This window comes from Kwoniella dendrophila, chromosome 9 (genome assembly GCF_036810415.1).
Source record: "Kwoniella dendrophila CBS 6074 chromosome 9, complete sequence".
NCBI classification, from domain to species: Eukaryota; Fungi; Basidiomycota; class Tremellomycetes; order Tremellales; family Cryptococcaceae; genus Kwoniella; species Kwoniella dendrophila.
The window spans coordinates 1,596,444-1,621,765 of record NC_089484.1 but is presented as its reverse complement, the minus strand read 5'-3'; the positions used below and the strand labels follow the sequence as shown (position 1 = coordinate 1,621,765).

The 25,322-nt window shown below is 44.1% G+C and overlaps 5 protein-coding genes across 5 annotated transcripts; 2 read left to right on the top strand and 3 right to left on the bottom strand.

Annotated features, from left to right (window-relative positions):
• Nucleotides 1–7,705: 7,705 nt before the first annotated feature.
• On the top strand, nucleotides 7,706–12,159 carry L201_006995 (uncharacterized protein; the record flags this gene model as incomplete). Its single annotated transcript, XM_066222706.1, has 13 exons — nucleotides 7,706–8,072; nucleotides 8,124–8,260; nucleotides 8,363–8,755; nucleotides 8,977–10,770; nucleotides 10,833–10,952; nucleotides 11,003–11,085; nucleotides 11,130–11,236; nucleotides 11,293–11,456; nucleotides 11,510–11,574; nucleotides 11,652–11,743; nucleotides 11,798–11,833; nucleotides 11,878–11,950; nucleotides 12,006–12,159. The coding sequence occupies 13 exons, from the start codon at nucleotides 7,706–7,708 to the stop codon at nucleotides 12,157–12,159; spliced, it is 3,585 nt and encodes a 1,194-aa protein (XP_066078803.1).
• A 93-nt stretch (nucleotides 12,160–12,252) lies between these two features.
• Nucleotides 12,253–14,399, bottom strand: L201_006994 (uncharacterized protein; the record flags this gene model as incomplete). Its single annotated transcript, XM_066222705.1, has 11 exons — nucleotides 12,253–12,317; nucleotides 12,365–12,396; nucleotides 12,452–12,633; nucleotides 12,681–12,848; nucleotides 12,907–12,918; nucleotides 12,976–13,007; nucleotides 13,056–13,130; nucleotides 13,176–13,326; nucleotides 13,368–13,724; nucleotides 13,774–14,181; nucleotides 14,226–14,399. 11 exons carry the CDS (start codon nucleotides 14,397–14,399, stop codon nucleotides 12,253–12,255), a joined length of 1,656 nt encoding a protein of 551 aa, XP_066078802.1.
• A 372-nt stretch (nucleotides 14,400–14,771) lies between these two features.
• L201_006993 (uncharacterized protein) lies at nucleotides 14,772–19,536 on the bottom strand (the record flags this gene model as incomplete). Its single annotated transcript, XM_066222704.1, has 13 exons — nucleotides 14,772–15,161; nucleotides 15,223–15,338; nucleotides 15,400–15,597; nucleotides 15,661–15,735; nucleotides 15,813–15,903; nucleotides 16,000–16,378; nucleotides 16,432–17,574; nucleotides 17,628–17,954; nucleotides 18,015–18,308; nucleotides 18,369–18,702; nucleotides 18,759–19,097; nucleotides 19,163–19,411; nucleotides 19,470–19,536. 13 exons carry the CDS (start codon nucleotides 19,534–19,536, stop codon nucleotides 14,772–14,774), a joined length of 4,002 nt encoding a protein of 1,333 aa, XP_066078801.1.
• A 1,031-nt stretch (nucleotides 19,537–20,567) lies between these two features.
• L201_006992 (uncharacterized protein) lies at nucleotides 20,568–22,689 on the top strand (the record flags this gene model as incomplete). The annotated part of the gene is made up of 10 exons (XM_066222703.1): nucleotides 20,568–20,728; nucleotides 20,787–20,906; nucleotides 20,961–21,019; nucleotides 21,083–21,247; nucleotides 21,306–21,460; nucleotides 21,539–21,709; nucleotides 21,773–21,898; nucleotides 21,965–22,084; nucleotides 22,162–22,351; nucleotides 22,421–22,689. The coding sequence occupies 10 exons, from the start codon at nucleotides 20,568–20,570 to the stop codon at nucleotides 22,687–22,689; spliced, it is 1,536 nt and encodes a 511-aa protein (XP_066078800.1).
• A 332-nt stretch (nucleotides 22,690–23,021) lies between these two features.
• Nucleotides 23,022–25,282, bottom strand: L201_006991 (uncharacterized protein; the record flags this gene model as incomplete). The annotated part of the gene is made up of 5 exons (XM_066222702.1): nucleotides 23,022–23,260; nucleotides 23,347–24,110; nucleotides 24,233–24,702; nucleotides 24,788–24,859; nucleotides 24,962–25,282. The coding sequence occupies 5 exons, from the start codon at nucleotides 25,280–25,282 to the stop codon at nucleotides 23,022–23,024; spliced, it is 1,866 nt and encodes a 621-aa protein (XP_066078799.1).
• Between the last annotated feature and the right edge of the window lie 40 nt (nucleotides 25,283–25,322).

The window sequence follows — 25,322 nt, the reverse complement described above, 5'->3', positions numbered from 1 at the left end:
CCCTAACCCCCTAACCCCCTAACCCCCCTAACCCCCTAACCCCCTAACCCCCCTAACCCCCTAACCCCCTAACCCCCTAACCCCCTAACCCTTTAGGTTTGGTGGTTTGGCCACATGTTCCGCCGTCACCCAAGGTCAATCCGAGAAGATGCACATGGACAGTCATGATGATCGCAGGTTGTACACCACCCTTCTCGTCTTGGGTAGAGATAACATGGAGTGGGATCACGCCGAAGGTTGTGGTGATCTGTTGCTTCCTACCCTGGGTTTTTCTCTTCCCGTCTATCCAGGTGATGTCGTCTTCTTCCAGCCTGGTCTCCTCCCCCATTCCGTCAAGGCACTCAAACCGGAAGATGCAAAGAAACGGGTGGTGATCACCATGTTCACCTGCGAGCCGACCACGGACTACCTGGATATGCAGGGCGTTTATTTGGAAGAGGCAGAGGAGGCCATTCATAGTTCAGAGCCAGCGTGAGTCAGTCCTGCATACACCTCTGACCCCTCATAACCCCTCATGACCCCTCATGGCCCCTGATTGATCACTGATCCCACTCGATCAGGACCAATTCACCTGGGCCGTCAACATCCACAGAGACGCAGAGAACAAAGAGACAAAGATCAGGAGCCGGGACATGTCCTCGGTGTGAATTCTCCTATAAGGATCTGATGGACCATATCAAGAAGAAACATGGTGATGAACGCTTCACTGCCGAGGAAATGGAGGGAACAGGTCTGGTCGTCTGCAGTTGTGGTAAGGTTGCCGTGAATGAGAGAGGTCTGTTGGTTCATAGGAAAAGATATCCAGATCATCATCTTTAGGGGTCAATTTAGGGGTCAATTTAGGGGCCAATCTAGGGGTCGGATCGGACAGTTAGGTTATAGTTTGTATGGGAATACAAGTATGAGATGTACTGTCTTGACGCGACTTGGTGGAATGACGCGTCAGACGGGTGTAGCTTATTACTGCTACTGGAAATACACCCTGGGGTGCAGCTCCAACTCACGAGTCATCTCATCTACATCTACTTGTCCTCTTCCGTATCCCCCAAACTCACACAAACAGCAAGTGATATGCCCAGACAACTCACAGACAGCCGTAGGTCAGGTGGATGCAACCTGTGCAGCCAGCATTATGTCGACTTGCTGGACCACATCAAGAAGAAACACAAAGACCACCACTTCAGGAGAACCGATATCAAGGATACCGTTCTGGTGATATGCGCTTGTGGACGGGTCGTGTTGAATGAATCCGGTCTCACCAAACATAGACTCAGATACCAATGTCCCGACCACTTATCCACACCGAGGGTAAGACATTCATTATCCTCATCCCTGTCACCCGCACCCTCTATAGCATCACTCCTCCGACGCTCAGTCATCAGCTCTTCTCCACTCAGTTCAGCTCCATCTTCCCCACATCCTAGGTCACTATCATCGTCACCCCTCAGCAGTTTCGCCAGTACACCCCGCAGACCACAACGGTTCGGTCATTCCATTGATTCTGTGTTATCAAACGCTCTGGGAGTCACAAAGCTGAGGATAGGTTCACCATCAGCAAGCCGGTCTCTCCATCAACCCGATGCCTACCACCTTGATGATGCCGATTCGGATGAATTGATGACCGAGCAAGAAGAAGAGGAGGAGGAGGAGGAGGAAGAGCAGATAGAATGGGACAGAGTGAATCAGGTTGATGAGTTGGAAAGCACGGGAGAAGACTGTAAAGTGGAAGAGGGTCTGGTAGAAGGTGAAGGTGAGGGAGTGATGGAAGCGATCAGTCATGGGGAAGATGAATTAGAAGTGACGGACGAGTCAAGTGGTTCAGAGTATACCGAAGGGCCAGAAGAAAGCTCAAGTGATGGTGGACGTTTGAATGAACATGGACCTACACAGCTCGACACTCCATCACCCGTCCCACCCATCCATCCACTTCCTGTCTCACCATCCGCATTACCACCCACATCACACAGCCCTCTACTTGGCAATCAAGGCTGGTCTCCTCCCGCGGCTCCAGCAGAACCAGAAACAGATGTCAGAGATCAGCCGTTCATGGGTGGGTTTAGGATGTTGAGCGATCACATAGAACAAGGCGATCACCCGGCGGAAGACTTGGATGTGAAACCGATGGATGTGGACAGATGGGAATTAGTGCTGTCACCGGAAGAGTACCTCAACAGATTTGAATCCAGTTTGGCCGATGTTCAACTCATCAGCAGAGCGCCCGTACGGAAACTTCACACCACCTATCACAGAGGTCCGGCATTTGACCGATACCTTCTCCTTGCTGAAGCCACCCATCAACTCTGGGTAGGATTGCAGTACAAGGATGCTTTCTTTGAAGAACTCAACAAGTATCAAGCCGCTCAACCAGGTGCTCTGGAACATCAAGCCAGTCTGGGTAACGTCCACCTTCCCACCCGAGTGTTCATCCATTGTCTCCTCACTGCTGGCTGTGACACCATCCGGCTCAAGTCCTATGGTCAGAAGATGCCGATGGTAGACCGGTTCCTCCAGACTGAACCAGCTCAGACCGATCACAAGTGGGCTGAACACAATGAATGGGATATCGGTACAAGCTTCGGCTCACCTTATATCTGGCTGTTTGCTTCAGCTACCGGCAAACATCATGGCATCAAGCACTATCCTATGATGGTTCCCGGCTCTTTGGATTTTGGTACGGTCAATCTCAAAGCTACTCATCACCGCCGGAACTTCTCGGTGAAAATCTACCCCAGGATCATCCATGTCATCAAATCGTTCAACAGTCACCTGCAAGGCGGTATTCCCAAAACCCTACGGGGCATTAGGTCTCAGCTGAACTCGGCTATGAGGATGATTCACAATCTGACGGGCAAAGATGATGTCGGACTGGGTGGTTTCAGAATAGAAGTCACGGTCAAAGCACCCAGCCTGAAGGAGGCGACTCGGCTGGTCAAAGACACAGGTTTCCTCAACCCTTCCTACTGGCTGCACCAGGGCGATGGTCCACACTTCCGGCATCAACTGCATGCTAAGCTGGTCACCCGACAAGCATTCTTGGATGATGCCAATTGGGTTTACCGGCAAGCTCATCTCAGGCAAATCTTCTACTATGGAAGTAACGATGAAAAGTCTACAAAAGAGCATATACAGGTGTTGACCGACATCTTCAGCAGTCTAGGTTGGAATCCCGGTTTCAGACGTCCGACCAAATCTCTCAATGCCAGTGCTTGGTGGAATACGGGAAAAGTCATACCTGATACAACCCTCAACACCCTTTTGGCCAAATATCAAACGGATGAGCAAATCAGTGATGTCTTCAATATGGCTCGGTCCTCCTTGGACAACCGGCTGCCTTGCAAAAAAAATCCAGATGAACAATGTCACCGCTACCAGAGGAACAATCCGTCACCGTTCAGGATCAGATGTGCCGCACCAGACTGCAATCACAAACTCACCAGAGCGGCAATATTGCATTGGATAGCTGAACTGGTCGGGGCTGAGTTATTAGAGCTGTCTCAGCTGGGTATAGTTGGAGAGGTTCAAACTTGAATGAGTACGACCCCAACCGGCTGACGGCGCGAGGGGCGGTTTTAGGGGGCACTTTTAGGGGTCAATTTAGGGGTCACTAGGGGTCATTAGGGGTCATTAGGGGTCAATGTGGTGAGTCGTCTGAATTCATTTTTTCATTCAACACACATCATGCTCTATGAATTCACACTATTTTATCCTGGCTAATCAGTCCATTTTCTACTGGTAATGTCAAACAGAAATGAAAAAGATCATACATGGCCGTCACCGTCACTCATTTTGGGTTCCATAAATTTGATCCCGGTTTAGTAGGTCAGACCACGGAGTGAGCAAAAATATTTTCTCACAAGTCGCATGCTGTCCCAACTGTGTTTTACTATTCTTATTCTGACTATTTGGGACCTTCTCTATTATCTAGGCTTTAGTTGACATACATAGCTGGAAAACTACCCAAGGCATCTGAAATTTTGGTGACGGTCCGGCTTAGGCGTCAACAGGGGTTATTAGGGGTCAGAATGGTGAGTCGTCTGAAAATATTTTTCCATTTGTCACACATCACGCTCCATGCATTCACACTATTTTATCCTGGCTAATCAGTTGATTCCCTACTGGTAATGTCAAACAGAAATGAAAAAAATCGTGCATGGCTGTCACCATCGCCCATTTTGGTACTGTGGCGGGTCAAATTCCCTGAGGGGTCAGAATGGCAAGTCGTCTGAAAATATTTTTCCATTCATCACACATCACGCTCCATGCATTCACACTATTTTATCCTGGCTAATCAGTTGATTCCCTACTGGTAATGTCAAACAGAAATGAAAAAAATCGTGCATGGCTGTCACCATCGCCCATTTTGGTACTGTGGCGGGTCAAATTTCCTAAGGGGTCAGAATGGCAAGTCGTCTGAAAATATTTTATATCTCAACACACATCACGCTCCATGCATTCACACTATTTTATCCTGGCTAACTGAACCTCCCTCTACCACGTAGTGTTTGTCTGAAATGCATAAGTGCATTGTGGACCGGATGACTTGAGATTTTCACCATCACCGCCTCACTCGGGTTTGGGGGTCAGCCGGGCCAAGTGAAAAAAAATTCTAACTTTTTTCACAAGTCGTCTATGGATTCATGAATCATACTCAGAGGTTCAGAACAGCTCTGGCTACCGTTATTCAATGGAAAACAGATGCAAAAAAAATTGACCTGACCGACCCCCCCCCCCCCCAGGACCGGCATGTAACCCCCTAACCCCCCTAACCCCTCTAGGGAAAGATATATTAGCTAAGAAACCCAATGTAGCTCATGAGCATTTTGCGTAAGTCAGTCTACATAGAAGATTGAGATGTAGCTGATTAGAAACCATGAAGTACTGTGGAAGAAAAGATAAGGACGCTGCGTGGAGGATACGGGACAATACTCTTCTTTGAGGACAGTGAAGGTAAGCTCGCTGCTTAGGCGACTGGTACCAGGCGACTAATCATCCTCCTAGCCATTGAGGAAACCAAAACCAGATATCCGGCATATGGACCAAACTTTGAAACATGGTCTCTACAGTCTTCGGCAATGGCACAATATGCAAGTGAGTAGAATCAGTAGCTCGAGAGAGCATCTGCAATACGATGGTTGATACTTGCGCAGTTTGGCTAGCGTTCACCAACCAAAATCCGCAAATCGGAATAACTTTACAACATTATTATCCTAATCGTGAAGAAATAGGTAGAATCTGGAATATACCAAACAGCTGGAAGATGACGGGACAGATGCCCTTTGGTGGAATTGCTGCAGATCCACCTACAAAGACGTTCAGAGATGATGAGGTATTGGTAAGAAGCTTTAGCTGATTGACATAGGTGGTCTGGCGTGGGTGATAACATCGAGGAAAATAGAGCATAAAGGAGGTAAATATATAAAATAGTAAGTCAAACACATATTCACTTTGACATGCGTTGATATCGGCAGACCAGCTGATTCTTTCAGAATCAATCATGCACCGTAGCATTGTATCATATAGATGTTCTACCTTGTGAATCGCAATGTACAGCTTTACACCCTGCTCGCGTGAGAAATCTCCCTTCATTTCATACAACGCGGACACCCGTCTATCCCATTCACCCTCTCACTTGAAACTGAAATCAGAACTTGCGTTCGACTGTGCAGGCTCAACGTCGTCTCTCAGCATTTCCGCCTTCTATCCTGACAAGCTCATCTCATTGAACGGCATCTACCAAACTTGCTTCGCTCTATTCCGGGGTCGTTATTATTGATATCAAGCTCGAACAGCCATAGCGATAGGAGTTCACACAAGCCAACCACTTGTATATCAGACGCGAAGTCAAATACATCCAATCTACCATGTAGGAAAAAGTCTTCTTCCTCAGTAAATCAAGAACAACACCATCAAGTTAGTTCTCAACCTCAACCTCGGCCAATCCGATATCGGCGCCTTAGTAGCGATGTAGGTCCATAACGATGAGCTTTGATGGCAAAAGTCTTTGCCAGCAGTTCGGGTCTGGCCGATGCTCGATGAGTAGTGAGATGATCTGGAGCTAAGTCATCATTTACCTGTGACTGACAACGCAGTTTCACCCCTTTTCAACGGCTATCACTTGCATATTCTACAATGACGCTTGGCATCGAATCCATTCTCAATGTGTCACACTGTCCATCAAAAGTGCTCGAGAATGGCAAGGCTCTCAATTTTCAATCGCTTTTCAAATTGACCAAAAGGACAAAGCATCAAGTATATAAGGAGTACACTTCTTACAAAATTTCGCGCGATCAGGAAAGCTCACTCGACTTTTACGACAACAAGGTGGAGTAGTATTCAGAGGATTCGGTTCACCCTCAGCTGAAACTTTCTCCAGAATAGTCAATGCCGCTGAGCGAGGTCGCGGTGACAAGCCATATGAAGAAGCTGGGCTAGCAGGAAAAAGAACTGAGCAGGCGTCAGAAGTGCATACTGCCCACGAAGGTCCAGACACCCAGCTTTTCTTCTTGCATAACGAGGTGAGTCATTCGGATCTTGCATAAACAGTGCTGAATGAAGCTGATGTTGAATGCATTAGTACGCCCGATATACCCGTTTCCCTGGTTTTATCCATTTATATTGTGAAGTCGAACCTGTGATTGGAGGAGAATCGCCTGTTAGGAATAGCTTAGAATTGTTTGAGCGGATAAACGCAGAATTACCTGACCTTGTGGAAGAGGTACGGAGACGTGGCGCAAGTATGACTCGAATATATCATGCGCCGTATGAGAATTGACGGGAAGGTGAGTTATTAGCATTTCACAGTAGTATCCGAGATTAACTTAGTACAACCAATCCAACTATTTTGAGTATACCGGTGTCGATACCAACTTTACAACTTGGCGACTCTGAAGAAGTAGTACGGAAAAAGGTGGAAGAACATATTCGTCGTTTGACCGATGATTTTGAGTGGCTAGAAGATGGAAGTATCAAGGTGATACAGAATGTAATGGGTGAGTAAGCTGAATTGTTGGATACGCTGAACTGAGCAGATGATAGCGGTCAATCGGTATCTCGGAGTTCCGAATTGGTTTAATGGCCTAGCTAGTGGGAGGGGAGTAGTGTATTTGTGAATAGTATTGCTCTTTTTAGGCCGACACGGTACCGCGACGTTTATGAATGCTTTAGAACCAGGATACAAAGGCCCCAACGGAAAAACCTGTACGTCTCATGATCAGAACGCTGGAGCTCACCAAACTGCATTTAGATCCACCAACTAGATATATTTGAACCATCATTGCGCAACCCCGTAGTGGCGCACCATATACGGATATGTGGGAGGCACGATGCAATCTATCTATAAATCCTCTTCTAACATTCTTTACCGACTTGTGAATGAAGAATTGAGGTATGCATTCGGTCGTTCTATGACTTGTCCTGTTGCAGACATATCACTTATCCTGTAATTTGCTTGGCATAAACCACCGGTGTCATCTCAAGAGGAAACGCAATTATACATGCGTCATCAGATATACGAGAATGATAAATTTATCCGACGCGATATGTATCAAAATATACGAAGTAATCTCGTATATCGCATATCGTCCGACTATAATCATTTCATCTTCTCGCATAACATCTTAATAACCATACATTTGATAAGCTATATATATACAAGTATACACCCATCATATCGCACATCTCACGATGCTACAACCTCACCACCGCCATGATCAATCACGATCTTTCAGAGAAAGGCTCCTCGGCACCTTCCCATGCAAAACCACTGCAACTACATCAATCCTCCCTACCAAATTGCCTTTACCTTCTTTCATTTGCTCCGCCGTTTCCGTCACTCCTTCGTGAACCCACTGCTGCGCTTACACACCCATATACACTTTATGCCATCGGTACCATCACAGCACTCGTTGCAGGTGTCAGTTTCACGTCATTTGATGTTGTCTTTGGATATTGGACCAATGGAATCAATAGTGTTCAATCGTCAGTCATCAACGGGCATGGTCATAAGAGCGGCTGGATCATGACCATGGTGGGAGTTGTCACAACACTCTGCTTTGCGACCTTTGTATGTTGCTGTAAGTCAAAGTCTATCTGCGATCAATTGAATACTGCTGACCTCTTTTCAGTCTCTCTAGCAGGAATCAAACTCACCAATACCCTTAGACAAGAATACCTGTCTGCGGTAGTGGTACAAGATCAAGCCTTTTTCGATCGTATTGGTCCGGGAGAGATCGTTTCAAGATCCAGCAAAGATATCGATTCGGTTCGTACTGGTCTAGGAGAGAGATTGGGATATTTGATCTGGTCTATCAGTACCATCATCAGCGTGAGTTTGACATGATAACAATTAACCGCTGACATTTAGGCTTTTGTATCTGCTTTTGTGCATGTACCTCGTCTCGCAGGTGTTCTGTTCGTCTTAATACCATTCACTATGATCGTCTTCACCTCCTTGGGCTATTGGGCCGACCATGTAGCTGAAGCTAGTAACGAATTAGACGGCAAAATCTCAACATTCATCGAACAGATCTTATCCTCCGTACGAATCGTTCAATCGTTCAACCTTGGACCTCGACTACTTTCCAAATTAGAATATGATATGCTGAGACCTCTCCGGATTCTATCTCGAAAGAAAACTGCTGTGAAAGGGATAGAACTGGGTACGGCATTTGGTGCTGGATTTTTAGTCTACTCCATAAGTTTCTGGTACGGAGGTATAGAAGTAGCTCGAGGTGCAACCATTGGAGATGTCGTAACTGTAAGTTCTGCATTTCATACACTCTCGCTGATATTCAGACCTTCTACAACTATGTCAACCTATTCTTTGCCTTCGCCATGGTTGTTCCACATCTCGTAGCCACCACCACTGCCATTCACATCGTAGGCAATTTACGAAAACAAATATCTCGCAAACCACCAATCGATGTTCGAGATCAATCGGGCATCCATCTTACTCCCACTTCTGAACCCTCGTTCCAGCTCGACCACGTCACCTTTGCCTATCCTGCTCGGCCAACTCAAAAAGCGCTTGATGATGTATCAATTGATATCCCATCTGGTAAATTCACAGCATTTGTCGGACCAAGTGGAAGTGGAAAATCCACCCTCGCTTCCTTGCTATTGCGGTTCTACGACCCTGTTACATCCAACTCATATGCCAAAGAAGATTGTTCGGATGCTTTGTCTCAAAACGACGAGAAATCCGCCTCTCAAGACATCGTCATCGGTTCCGGAATAGTTCGATTTGCTGCTCACGATGTACGAGAACTTAATGTCACCTCCCTTCGTCAACAAATTGCGGTCGTTCAGCAAAATCCTCAACTCATAAGCGGTACTGTCTTTGACAACGTCGCTGTTGGTCTCACTGGTCCCGACTATGCTTACCGTTCTGATATCGACACTCCCAACACGGCTCAGTATGAAATCATCAAACAACGTGTAATCTCCGCTCTCATCAAAGCTCAAGCTTACGACTTCGTCTGTCAGCTTCCCGAAGGTCTAGACACTATCGTTGCCGGTGGTCGTACCGGAGTACTCTCAGGTGGTCAAGTACAACGTATTGCCATCGCACGAGCTCTCATCCGCCAACCTCGCTGTCTTCTTCTCGACGAAGCCACCTCAGCTGTATCTGCCGATACCGAAATCAGCATACAAGAAGCTCTGCTAGCTGAACAACGTCAACGAGGTATGACTCTGATTGTTATAGCCCATCGTCTTTCAACTATTGTTTCTGCTGATCGTGTAGTAGTGATGTCTGCTGGTAAAATCGTTCAAACCGGCACTTATGACGAATTACTGGACCCTTCTTGCCCGAACGACACCTTCCGATCCTTGGCTTTACCTACATCAAGCATCATTCCTGCTCTTACTGCGACACCTGCTTCGACCATTACTACCTCAGCTTCCATGTCTACCCTTGAGATGATTGACCTTCCGACAACTCAACCGCTTCCACCTCCAATCAAATCCACCTCTCATGCCATCTTCAATGTCAAAACCCTTCTCTTTTTCGGTGTTTCCCTGGGTCTAATCGGGGGAGCAGCTTTTGTAATCGGAGCTTGGCTACAAGGTCGAGCAATCGTCACCTTCAACACATCTGACCTATCAAGGATGAAACATGGAGTAAACCGATGGGCACTGTGGTTTCTCATTCTGGCTCTAGGTACTGTCGTTGTCATCAGTACCCATGCGTTCTTCCTAGAATATAGTGGTGAACTCGTCGTCTCTGAACTTCGTCGTGAATCGGTTCGCGCGCTGATCAAGCAAGAGATTGGATTTTTCGAACGTAAACACTCTGAAAGTGGAGCTCTTACTGCTGAAGCTAGTCGAAGTCCGGCCAATGTTGGTCATTTTATAGGTATCGTCCTAGCCACATTCATCAATAGTCTGACCAACCTCTTCGCTACCCTTGTGATGGCTTTCGTACTCAATTGGCGCCTCGCGGTTATGGTGCTCCCTTCTCTTTTCGCAACCCTCGTCCTCGGCTTCATCAACTTCAAATGTGAAGAGCGCTTCGAACATATCCTCACTGAACATATTAATGAACAATCAGCATACATCAACGAAGCCGCTAATTCAATCATGCTTCTTAGTGCTCTCTCACGAGAAGCCGAAACTGTACGGGACTTCACTACAAAACACACTTCAGAATCGATGAGGTACAGATGGTTGGTGGCTGCAGCAGCTACCATGGGAGGAAACCAAGGGATGATCTTCTTCTTCGCTGGATTGTTCTTCTACTGGGGTAGTAGACAGGTTGCAGCCGGGTCAGTGGTACGTTTGTTTTGCTCCTTATATCTCTTTCACATGCACTCTTTGCTAATACCCTCATTCAGGTTCGAGCAGATGTATTTTCTGTCTTCGAAGCTGTTGTCATTGCGATGCACACTTCTTCGGAAATATGGACTTATACCGGTGATCTCACTCGAATGACCAATGCTCTCAAGACTATTCAAGTGAGCTGCTCCGCCGATTGTTCTTCCAAATCCCTGCTGACATCTTGCAGTCATGGATTATTCGACAGCCGCAACTCGCTTCATATCCTACTGAAAAGATCCTAGATACAACAGCCCTTCAAGGTATCCAGTTGTAAGTCTATTTGCTGTAAAGTCTAAGCTCACTCTCATCTTTAGTAAGGAAGTCGAATTACGGTATCCTAGCAGACCTACAATATGCTCCCTATCCTCTGTTAATCTACAAATGCTGCCTGGGAAGTCTTATGCTTTTTGTGGTACTAGTGGTGCGGGAAAGAGTAGTGAGTTATTACTTCATCGAACTTTGTATTAATCGTCGCAGGTATTCTCGCTGTACTTCAACGTTTCTACGATGTAACGTCCGGACAAATCTTACTCGACGGTCGTGATATCCGTCAATGGAACGTTGATGAACTTCGAAATCAAATGGGTTATGTCAGTCAAGAACCAATCCTATATGATATGTCGATCAGGTGGAACATAGTCGTGAGTTCTGCCATCCCTGATATTTTGGTCAAAGCTGATATTCAGTGAATCAGTCTGGAGCCCTGGATCCAGAGAATGTGACACACGCACAGCTCGAAAACGCTTGTCGTCAAGCTTGGTAAGTTACAGATGTCTTTGTCAGATGAAACGCTTACAACCTATTTTTCTTTCCACTTGTTTCCCCTATCATATCAGTATACTTGATTTTATTCAAACCCTTCCAGAGGGATTTGAAACTCATTTAGGTTTGAAAGGTGGGCAATTAAGTGGTGGTCAAAGACAAGTGAGTAAATCTTGATCGCTTACATCGCTAATCGATCAGAGATTGTGCATTGCTAGAGCCTTAATCCGAAATCCCCGGATTCTTTTACTTGATGGTGAGTTATATGACTATTATCTGTTCGTACTGACCCTTCTACAGAGGCTACAAGTGCTCTGGACGGCAAATCTGAAGCAACTGTACAACAAGCTCTCGATAACGCTTCTCGTGGACGGTAAGTCATCCATTCCTCGTGATAACCCTCGCTGAATGTATGGTATCATGTACAGTATGACAATCACTATCGCCCACCGACTTTCCACCGTTAGAAAAGCAGATGTAATCTTCGTAATGGAACGAGGATCCATTGTAGAATCAGGATCTCACGACGAGTTGATAGCGCTTGAAGGGAGGTATTTTGATCTTGTTCGTACGCAATTATAACGCCCATGCATGACAGATCCTTAGAAGATAGGTACATAAGTTTTGGTATCCTTCATCGCTACCTCCCATGTTTCAAAGTCCGCCTGAGCCATATCAGACCATTTGAATTGCATCAATCGTTTCATGAGATTCGGGTCGATTCGGTAGTGCGGTTGCAGCTGGTTCAATAGACGTTCCACCCGTTGTCTGTTACTAGAGTCTGCACACACGGCCATCCATATCAGAGGCATAAGGAAACTGCAAACAGTCACATCAACGACAATCTCTGAACAGGCAAAAACCCTCCACTTACCCGGAATACATTCCCTGTGAGAATGCTTCATCCACGATATCCAAGACCGTTTGTACTTTTGATTGTATGCTGTCGTCGTACATAGCGGCATCATAGTCCATGGAGTCAACCAGAAGAGCGATTTCCGCGCACAGCAATGCAGTATTGATACCGTGTGCAGCTCGGGTGGGAAGCACAAGTGACTGCTGTAACGTCAGCATAAGTTAATCTCGTTAAGCAATCTACTCACAATATCTGAGGATCTAACATGTATAATTTTATCCGATAATTGACCACTCCGCAATGACAATGATATTTTCCTTACGTTGATGTTATCACTGACTGCAGTATAACAAGCTTGTGCATTATCTCGCTTCAATATGTTAAGCTGTCGACTTTCGTCTCCAAGTATCATGGCCTGCTCAAAAAAACTCAGCCAATGATCACTACTCGGATAGTCAAAAAAAGCCTCTCACTCTTCCGCAGAACTGTAATGTTGCTCTGTCGATATATCAGCCAATCAATTCTGATTGTAAGACACTCACCTGTCCCACCCGTATACCAGTTCCAGATCGTCCTTCATCGCATCTAGATGATCAGCTGAATACCTTGAATTCGGACTCACCTCCTCTGTCGTACATCAACCAATCATCGTTGTCCCACTGAAGAAGCTTTGGTGCAAGCGAGTTTGTCATCGCTCCTACATGATCCGATTAGCATCTATGCAAGTCAGCAATTCACTCACCAAGTAGTTCGGCGCAAGCCATTTGTTCTACTAAAAACCGTCTGCTTGGGTTGACATTTTTTCCTAAGAACCCGGCCGGCCCGTTGTAAGCAGTGACGGCTCTAACTCCGTGGACTAAAGCTGCCTCCCATGATTGATGGCCACCCAATCTCTATGAAGCATCAGTCAATGTCTCGTATCGATTTGACTCACATCGCGAACAGCCAATATGACAGCAGTAGCCACCGTCAAATCTGCAGATTCTAGATCATTATTGACGGCTTCCACGTAATTACCCATATCTAACAGCTTCATTGCGGCCGACCTTTGAGCCTCACTAAGAGTATACATGGCGTTATTATGTGGATCTTTTATAGCTATATTCATCTTCGTCCCAATATCTAGCGACGCAAGAGACAAGATTGCGGCGCGCAGGGCGTCATGCGTAAGATCCTGACCAGCTGGCTTTAGCAAAGCGAGGGGTGATAGATGTACTAGCCAGGGGTTGTTGGAATGAGTTGTCGGAATGACCAGAAGATCGGAAGCTGCCTCGTTTACGAAATGATGAAACTGAGGGAGGTCAGCCTGTGATATCTTTACGGATTACTAAGCTACTTACCAATTGCCTCTGCTCTTCTGATGCAAAATACTTTGCTAATTCATCTGGATGCTGAAGCAGCCGCATCTGCCGCTGATAAGGATCCTCTTCGTTGTTCGTGAACTGCAAGTGTATACTTGATAGCTCGTTAGATTGCGAACCGTCATTTGGGTGTAAAGAAGTAGATCCCAATGATGCTTGCTGGTTGAGCAGAGAGTTGAAAGGTAGAGGCGGGTAATTTGATAATGGTAGTCCGGCACTCGGTGCTGATAGAAGGTTTGATATGAGGACTGACCAGTCGAAGTCTTGAGAAACAAAAGGAACGAGACTGTTTTGTGTCGTAGGTGAGTTTTGGGGAATGGTCATTGGTGTTATTGAACTTTCTGTATTAAGAGCTGTTGACGCTTCGGCAGCATTTTTATAGATGCACTGAAGGAGAGATCAGTCCTGTGAGCTTGTTCCACATTACTCACCAATTGCTCTGTACTTTTTCGTGAGCAATTTCCACAGATAGGTCGTCCTTCATCACATCGGACTCTTCTAGCTTTACATTGCTGACAACCGTTCCGAGAACGGCGATGAAATCTTCTTTGCCTACTATGGTCGACTTCGGCTCGTGCTACAGCTGTGTCATGGCCAGGCCTCATTGTAGATCTGTGACTGGCGAGTGTTCGTCATGAAGGATGTTTATCTTGCGGGAATGCAAATGAGATGAAATAAAGATCAAATAATAATAAATTGCACAGCTGTTTACGGCGGTAATAAGCGGACAAGTGGTGATTGTTATAATTATTACGAGTGACAACGGAGATCTCAGCATGTCCATAACTCTACATGCAGATACGGTATGCGTGCTACGGTGGGATTCTACTAAACAAGATCTTGAATATGACCTTGAATTTCGCTTATTTTTGTCTTATTTCCATTGATGCTGGGTAGATGAATTATCCATACTAATACAATGCGTGATAACCTAATACCAGTCAATCTATGTGCTCTATATGAATTATCCAAGCTAATTATAATCCCTCTTCACCCCATCCACCGCCACCAGGAGTTTCGATTTTGACCCTATCACCACTTTGCAGTTTCGCTATACCATTACTGCCTACACCTATCTCGGTATATCCATCCTGTTTGATATCTAAGTTTTGGTTCAATCTATAAACCGTGTTTTTACCTCTTTGACCATTCTCACCACCTTCCATACCTCTGGGATGGAACACTCTCCTTTGTGAAACGATAGAAAAGTTCAATGGCATTCTAGCTTCAAATAGTTTTGACATTCCGTCACCACCTTTGAATTTACCTTTACCACCTGATCCACTCCGTATAGCTGATTCAACTAATAACATTGGGCATCGTTGCTCGAAGATTTCTGTATCCGTCAATTTCGTATTTGTACAGTGCTATATGAGTCAGACTGTTTAGTTAGCTTCTTAACATTCATGTTGATGCGATCCGACATACCACATGAACACAATTGGCCCCGTTCCAGGAAGGTCCAGCACCACTACCCCCTCCGAGAGATTCACCGTAAGAGAATCCAGGAGTTACTTTACCCGATGTATCTTTGCCACCAGAGCCTATTGCAAGATACCGGTCAGGATAAGGCATCGATACAGATCAGTCGACTTGGTTACTCACCAAATCCAGTTGATGAAGCACACCCCTGCGAACATGCAGCAGCTTTGAACGCTTGCAGTATGATATCTACCAATCTTTGTGTGGCAATAGTGGATCCTGAGATAGCAACGACGCCAGTAGGATTGATATATGAGCCTTCTGGAACGATGTTTGTTATTGGATCGAGTACACCCTGGTTCAGAGGCATAGGAATTTCGGCTACCAATCGATATTTGTGTTAGCATGTAGAATTCGAGATACCGCAACGGGTTGCACACGCACGAGAAATCATAGATCGCAAGCAGTAGATGATAGCAGCATATGTTAAAGCGATAGGCATGTTACAATTACCCAACACTGCAAAATTGCGCAAATTAGCAGGCTCTCCTAACAGATACTTGCAGATAGTTATTGGTATACGAAGATCCACTCACCTTGAGGACCTGTACCATCCCAATCGAAGGTCGCGGTACCGTCATCCCTGTTTATCCTTACTTCAAGTTTGATTTCCGTACCATCGTCCATCTGCAGAAGCAAAAAGGAATCAGCAAGGATGAAAGCCGATGAACCGATAGCCAAGTATCGAAAATGAATAGGGACCGCGATAAGCACGATACGTACATAATCACTCGCTCTTAAAGGTTTGCCATCGAATTTGTCGTAAGTTTTCCTCAAGAAGTCCTCGATTGTTTCTCTCGCAATGATCTGAATTTCCTTCATGTAGAATAACACCGTTTTATGACCAAACTCCTTGAACAGATTATTCACCAAGTTTATACCTCTGACATTGGCTGAAATAGCGGCTTGCAAGTCTGTCAAATTATGATCGATTCTTCTTGTTGCGCTACACCCAGGCTTTTCGGCAACTTTGGCAAACAACTCTTTTATACCTTCTTCGTTGAATTTACCAGATGAAACTAATTTGAATGTATCGATTATTACACCTTCTTCCCACAGTTCTTTCGCTATAGGGTTCATGGATGTTACACCTGTTCCACCGCTGTGAACGACACATTGGTCAGCCCATATCACACAGAATAATATTGCACTTACATATCACTGTGATGACCTCTACTTGCAACGTAAAACAGAACCTTCGTATCACTTCCAGGTTCGAAAACAGGTGTAACCGTGGTCAAATCAGGTAAATGCGTTCCACCCCACTGTGGATGATTCGTCAAAAGCACATCACCGGGTCTCAATTTACCTAACCAGTGATTATGTTGAGCTTGAACCGCATATTGCATACTACCTAGATGTACCGGTATATGAGGTGCATTTGCAACCAAAGCACCATCCGTACCATGGATAGAACATGAGAAATCTAATCTCTCCTTGATAGAGACCGAGATTGAAGTTCTTTGCAATGTATGACCCATCTGTTCAGCGATTGACATAAATCTATTCGCAAATACAGCTAACATGATTGGATCTGTTGATAATTCACCTTCATCTTCTTGTTTTCCAGATTTTGTGCTTATGTCTTCAAGTTGCAGAATAACGTGTTCCTTCAGTACAATAGCTCTAGCAGAAGGCTCAACCACTATAGTCTGTGTTGAATCAACGATGATTGCTGGACCACTGATCTGACTATTGACAGGTACTTGACTGAGCACATATATAGGTGTTTCGAACTCCTTTACTCCTGTTGGTGTGTCGAAGTAAGCTGTGTTAAAGGTAGATGGTTTGACTGGTTTCGGCGCAACAGAAGACTCGGCTTCAACTAGGCCCGAAGCGTAATCTGTTGGAGTAACGTTGAAAGTTTTACCGACACCTCGAACACGTATATTTGACATCAAGACTTTTCGGTTGGAGGAGAAGGAAGTCTCTCTTAAATGAGTCTCTATAAAGTCATTCTTGAGAGAAGGTGAAAATGGTATTTGCAAAACAGTGTCTGCACCATCGTATTGAGCAGCTATAGTAACAGTGAATTCAACTTCATTCTCTCTGGCACCTTGTTCCTGAAGTTGTTTCGAAACCTCTATCTTGAGTGATTCTATACGTTTGGAAGCTTCCATATACGTCTTTGAGGTCTTGAAATTATCCACTACTTCTGCAGATAGCGGCAAAGCAGCTTCAGCTGATAAAGATGCGCAAGCTATACCGTAAGCGGAAAGAATTGATGAGAATCTTGGAACCACCACGGTTTCGATACCTAATCCTGCTGCAATAGCACAAGCATGTTGACCACCAGCACTATATACCTGATCAGTATTCTGAGACATTTCATTTGTGAACTATCGACTTACCCTCCAAAGCAACATAAATCATGCGAGGACATTGCATAACCTCTTTGTTCCGTTATCTGTCTCATAGGTCTACTCATACCCTCATTTGCGACTTTGATAAATCCAGCAGCAACTTCTTCCACAGTATACGGTGTGTTTCCAGGTCGTGACGCGTTGATCTGCTGTGTGAGAGATTCGAACTTGGTACGGGAAGCTTCAACATCCAGCGGTTCATCCGCATTAGGGCCGAATATCCGAGGGAATTGGGAGGGGATAAGTCTACCCAGTATCAGATTGGCATCTGTTATTGCTAACTCTCCTCCTTTTCGGTAACAAGCCGGACCGGGACTGGTTGACGAGGAGGATCAGTTTCAATTTTCACCTTGAAAATCCTAAAAAGCTACTTACTGTGCGCCAACACTCTCTGGTCCTACTACAAACATCCCATTCTTGTAAGTTAGTCTTGATCCACCACCTGCAGCAACAGTCTCAATTGACAGTTGTGGACATGCAATAGGTACACCAGCTACCACACTCTCGAAAGTCAGTTCGAATTCTCCAGAAAATCTTGATACGTCTGTTGAAGTTCCACCCATATCAAACCCTACTACGGATCTTGCTCGGCTGGGACTATAAGCTGTAAGAGCCGAACCAACGAATCCACCTGCAGGTCCAGACAATACAGCTCGAAGACCAGAGAATCTGTTGAGAGGATTACATCAGTATATCGGGTCTTGCGTATACCGTACAAGGTGAACTTACTTGTCGGAAGAAACTAAACCACCATCAGACTTCATAAATTCACTCCTTTTACCAGCTTTCTTCCCAGCAAAATGACTGTTAAATCCATCCACATATGATCTTAGAACCGGTGATAGGTAAGCATCGATAACCGCTGAATTTCCTCTTGGAAGTACTTTGATGGCTGGTGAAAGATCTGAAGAAAGTGAGATTTGGGTGAAACCTATACGACGGGCTATTTCCCCTATCTGCCTTTCATGCTGAGGATAGGTGTAAGAGTGTAGCAGACAGATTGCGAGAGCACGTAGACCACGATCATAAAGCTGTTGTAAATCCTGCTCCATTTTTTTGATATCTAACCGGCCCCGTTAGTGATGTATTCGAGTGAGGGGTCAACGGTATCAAGCTTACCTAGAGGTTTGAGTATCCTGACAGCTTCTCCACTAACTCCCATAACAACGTTGTCATCGCCGACAGTCTTGGCCCTGTCTATCAATTCTTCTGCACTTGGTGCATTTTGATCCAATGACCAACCTTCTAACGTAACTCTTTCTTCAGCTTGAACCACATCTTCAGGCTTATATAGCATTTTAACTTTTCTTGAAATGGATAAATCGAACAAATCAGGTCTAGTCTGATCACCTATTTCTATCATATCTTTAAAACCTTGAGTCAATACTAATCCGAATGGTTCCCCTTTCTTTTCCAATAACGCATTGGTCGCAACAGTTGTGCCCATACGAACGGATTCTATAATGTAAAGTGCATTAGGTCAGAACTGTAATCATCAGAATCGATCCAGTATCATAACCTACCAATCAAAGAAGTATCATACAATTGCCCTCTAGGTATGGCTCCTTTCTTCACGATCTGCAATAACCTTCTTATTCCCTCACTTGGAGCGTCATCGTAATTGGCGGGATCTACACTCAACAACTTGAAGGTGATTTGGACTCCCCCATCTTGTTCATCTCCAGGTATGATATCAGCGTTACCAAGAAGTTCAGCGGGTATAGGAGCATGGAAGAGATGGTTTGGAATGAATGCCCAGACATCGCAGAAAGCTAAGGTAACATCATAAGTCAGCGATATCTACCCTAATTCAGCGACAGTACGACGCACTTCCTCCTCTGTCGATCGCTACTCTGACCCCTTCACTACTAGGTTTAGGTGCTGGTGTAATAGCCATTCTATCTTGACTTTTGAAGCCCAATGATTGGGTATTGTCTAGAGACTTGATTAATTAGATAGAATGGGACACCATCAATACAACCAAAACGATTGAGCGAAAAAGTAAAGTCGAAATTTCATACCTCATTCACTTGGGATCGTTTGAATAGCTACATTAGTCCTTCGGCTATGTCCCTATCTACTCTGTTCCTAAGCATATGTAAATAATTTACAGTTATAGAGGATTGGTCATGCTGTAGAAGGACAAACAGAATCCCGAATGAAGCAAAACCTGGCGATAAGATGGCGCATAAAAAGATTGAAGACGACATTTTCGGGATGATAATTGATCACACCATCCGGGTTTCTTCGGGAAAAAATGATGAATTGGATGAAAATCGTAAAAAACAAGACTAAAATTTGCAAAGAATTAGGATAAAAATAAAGAGAGAAAAAAGATGTAACGATGGAGAGATAAGGTGGGCGAAGATCAATTACCAAGGGTCAAAAGGCGAAAGAGGGGAAGGAAAGAGAGTTAAAAAATGCAATTAAAGGTACGAATACCAGAAAAAACAAACAAGTTAAACACAACATATATTTTACTTGCCGAAAATAGTAAAAATAGGTGAAAATGGTTTCGGGATTGACGATTCTTGTATATTTTGATATTTCTCATCTCATCTCAATTCCGATTTGAAAATTGATTTCAATCCATAATTCACACCTTGATGAATTTGACTCCATCTTGGTGATCGTTTAACTATTTTGGCCATCAAGAGATGACTCGTTGAAGATAAAAGATATTTCGGGATTCAGCATAACATCATATACAACATCATCGATGGCGTTATCGATAAATATTGTTATTGCAGTTTTCGCCGGATAACATTGAAATCAGAAGATCAAAACGCTCGATCATATACCTTGTTACAAATACTAGAAAAGATATAAAAATCGACAGCATAGATCTTAGTCTTCTTTCATCACCCATTGGAAACATAAGACAATCTTCGGTCCTATTCTACCTGACACGGTTCAAGACGCGCAAAGATGGCCGAACGCTATGAAGTGGAACAACAGCCTAGAAGAACATTATGGGGTAAAATTAGGAGAATTATCTGGGATGATATCCAAGATCCAGAAGAAAGGGCTTTCGTCAGGAGACTAGATATTGGACTCATGTCTATCGCCATGTTAGGGTACTTCGTTAAGTGAGTATCTCCCAGCTTTAGCTTAGAATAGGAAATTGATACTGACGAATGTTTACAGGTATTTGAGTCAAGCCAATATTGCAAATGCTTATGCAAGTGGTATGAAAGAAGACCTCAACTTTAAGGGAAATGAATATAATACCTTGTTGACAATGTTCACAGTTGGATACGTTGTGGGGTGAGTGCTGGAAAATCCAGTTCATTTTCACAAATAGCTGATCAATCAATCCAGTCAATTTCCTGGAACACTGGCTACTGTCCGAATCTCTCCCTCTATCTGGCTACCTACTTGTAAGTCTTGATGGTTCATCATATACATACCGCTGAACGAGGCTGAGTTGATCGTTTCTAAAGGTGAGGTTGTCTGGACAGCACTTGTGATGGCTTGTGCCGCTGCAAAGAATGTACACACCCTTTACGGTCTTCGTTTCATTATTGGTCTACTAGAAGCTTCAGCTTACCCAGGTATGCTTTGGGTGCTCGGTTCATGGTATGGTCCTGCAGAGTTAGGTAAACGAGGTACGTTTAATCTGCGACACTTCAATCTTACTTGGAAGCTAATATAGCGTAAATGTAGTTGTCATGTTCCAAGCTACATCATCCATCGGTACAATGTTTTCTGGTTATCTCCAAGCGGCTGTTCATAGTGGTTTGAATGGTAAACATGGACTCGCCGGGTGGGCATGGTTGTTTATTTTCGACGGAGTCATCTGTATGCCAATCGCTATTGCTGTAAGTTAAATCCCCCTTTTGAATCAGGTTGAAAAAGGTTTATGAAACAGTGGTCTAATGGTACTTGTGCACATATAGGGATTCTTCTTGATTCCAGGTACTCCGAATAAAGTCAATCCCCTTGCAAGATTCTACCTTAGAGATCAAGATATTCAAGCGGCGCAAAGAAGAATGGAAAGGTTCAAGAGAGCTCCAACAAAAGGATTCACCTTGGACATCTTCAAGAAAACTTTCAAATCTTGGATACCTGTAAGTCGAGATGTTGCTCCTTTCTTCCACTATGAGAAGCTGACAAAACCTTGTCCTCCGTAGTGGGCCTTCTTCGTTCCTTACACTTGTTTTGTTGTCGGTCTTGGTTCTTATGCCTACATGAATTTATGGCTTAAAGCTACTCCACCTTGGAAAGGCAATGTCACAGCTATCAATGTTATACCTACCGTAAGTGACACAACAGACCTTGTTTGTATTATAATATCTTATTATGGCTAACGTGATTGCATGTAGGGTGGTTACGGTCTATCCATTTTCATGTCCTTGGTATACGCTTGGTCGAGTGATGCTTTAGGTACAAGGTGGCCAATCTGTTTCATTGGTGGTTTCCCTCCTTTGATAGGTAATATCATTGTAAGTTTGCGTAACATTAATGTCCATCATTCTGGGTCTATTTATTGACTCACGTTAATGTCATCATTGTGATACAGCTTGCTACATGGCCAAAGAAGAATTCTACCAAATTCGCTGGTTTCTTCCTGAACTTTACCGCTACTCCAATCGGTGCGGTAATGTTGGCTTGGATAAACGAAATCATGGCTTCTTCAGGTGAAGCTAGAGCTATCACGATTGGTTTCTTAAATACTGGAGCTTATACAATAAATGCTTGGGCGCCTAATCGTAAGTATATGATCAGATTATGTATATAGGTTGACATAACGGCTGAAATGACTTTCACACCGTCTACAGTCATTTTCCCTGCATCACAAGCACCACACTATAAAGCAGGTTACAAAGTTACAGCAGCTTTCTTTGCCATTTGGATCATTTCTATCCCTATCATAATTGTATTATTGAGAACTCTATCTGTTCCAAATTTCAAACAGGAAATCGAAGAACCTGAATCACATGGTATCGAATCAGATAGAGAAAGTGAAAAATTACCAGATCTTGAAAACTCTTTAAATAGAGGCTTGATCATTTCTGGTGTAGATGGAAAAGCTACTGAACCTCAATAGTCATAGATCGGTGTGTAAAAGTTTGTAGGCTTTAGTATTATTTTTCGGCTCTCGGGATACGATATTTATAACGGATATATAATAGGATGCAGACACAGTATATAGCTCATGACATCAACTCAATTTCGATCACGATATAGGTGTAAAGCAAAAGATGTTTGGGAGATTCGATTCAATCTCCTGATGTCCGCCAAAAATGCGAGAAACGACGGTTAACTGTACTTCATCAAGCAAATCGCGGTTATATACCAAATAATCTACTCAAGAGACTTATACAATCTTTTATATTATTGATATGTCTGTCTATGCTACTTTTAGTGGTAGATCGCTGCTTATAGCAACAGATCACCTACCTCTTCTTCTGAAACAGCACGCTGATCCCTGGATTCATCTTTGACTTGGTCTGAGTTGGCGTTTTCCGGCATAACGACATCTTCGTCATCATCAAGTTCATCAATCTCCTCATTTTCCGGTGTATGAGCTCTCGATTGTTGGCTGGAATTGTCAGAACGTCGACCTGGACGAGGTTGAACAGAAAGATCCGCTACAATATTGTGACCAGTAGATATTGCTGATTGAGACCGGAGACGTGAAGCATCAACACCATTGCTGAAGGTCTTATTGTGAAAGCTCAAATTTTAGGATAACGAAACTCACCTCGTCCAACATGATCCATTTTAGCTTTCTTACTAGGTCTCAAAGCATTCCAGTCATCTTCTACCTCATACACATCTGCAATTGCCGTACTCTGTTGATGATGAGAAGAGATAGGCGGTTTAGTATTTGGTGCGACCGACTGGATATCATGAGCATTTTTGATCCTGAGATTCGTAGACGATGAAGGTACGGTTGAAGGTAGGTGGACAGTCTGATCTTGGGATTGGCGTTGAAAATGTGCATAAGCTTCAGCAAAAGCTTGAAGACGAGGCGCGAGAGATTGGAGATTAGGCTCAGATGCTGATATTTGTATTGGTTGCGCTGCATCATGAGATTGTTGTAAAGCGTAATCAGTGGGGGTAGGGATGAAACTGAGGTTACCGATTACATTATGATGGCTAGGCTGTTGACTCAAGTTTGATGATGTTTGATTGGATTGTTGCAGGATTCGATTAAATGGAATGGGGCTTAACATCAAACTACCAGTTACATTATGATTGATTGGCTGGTCACCAAAATGTGCTGTACTTGCAGGAGAGTGGTGTCGAACTTCCAAACCAGAAATAGTGTAATAAGGTTTTCCGACTGTTCTAACACCAAGGTCTTGCCAGAATGTACCTGCTAACATGACTAAACTATTACCGTCTGCCACAGGTGGTATATCTTGAGATTGCGTATGACCGATAAAGTCTATATAGGAATCGTACAAATCTCTTTGACGAATGTGTTTATCGGATGTCGTAGGTTTATACATTAGCTGTAACCTACATCAAGTGAATTGTAGTGATTAGCTTATACACTATGAGAGTTGAAACGATATTGCTTATACCAGGAAAGAGACATGGAACATAGCACTGTTCAAGTTTAAAACATGTTTAATGCTTACCATATTTCAGCTCTATAGGGTTCTGTAACCTTTTTCAATATATGGGGATTCGCAAACACAAAGTTCAACTGTTTTTCCGATAATCGTTTTCGGTTGACTCCATCGCTCAATACTTGTTGATGTATAGCAGTGCTATGATTTTGATGGCTTGGCTGCTGAGGGGGCTGTTGGGCTTGTACTGGGAGAGAAGCGTAAGAAGGAGGATAACCTTGAGTAGTCAACGGTTGATGTTTCATAGGTATTTCCTGTGTAAGTGTTTGTGATATAAGGCGATGTGGTGGAGGTATATGGAACGGGGGAAGATCTGATATTGGTACAGTAGACCCACTTGCTTCAGGTGTAGGTTCTACGGGTAACGGTTGATCCGGGAAAGAAGTGGTGGTTGTAACGGTGGATTTGGAAGGAAATGAAGTGGGATAATCTGTTTTGAATTGAGCTAATCTCTCCCTCGCTCGCTTGAGATCTTTTTGCTACGATATAGAAACGAGAAGCTATCATTAGTGATCGTTCCATTCGTTGTTGCATTATTAGGGAGAATGAAGAAGACTGTCTTACCATTCTCAAACCTATCTCCTTCCATCTTTCAGCTTCCAAATCTGGTCTGGCACATCTTGTACACACATTAGACTGGATCGCGTAAATTCAAGTCAGCAAATGAACATCATAACGGAGTTACATCAAGGTCATACGAAGAAGATCAAGATGAGAGGAGAGAGCTTGAGAACTCACAGTATGATGTACAATCTCGATGTTGAAAGTAACCCAAGGCCATCGCTTACCACAAGATATACATTGTTTCGAATCTTCAGGTGTTAAAACCTTTTCAATTGATTTACCATGATGATCTTTCTTTTTATGCTTACCAGTCGTATGAGACTCAATGATTGCTTTAGTCTTCCTGCTTAAACTTCCTGGTGGTCTTCCTCTAGGTTTCCCATTACCACTAGGTGTTCTGTGTACCTCCTGTGTATCCTGTTTAGTCTGTTGATCTTTGCGTGGTCTACCTCGAGATCTAGCTTTGGGAGTGTTGTTTTGCTCGTCAATCGCCATGACGCAGATGTCGAAGATGAAGGTATCACTATCCTAGTCT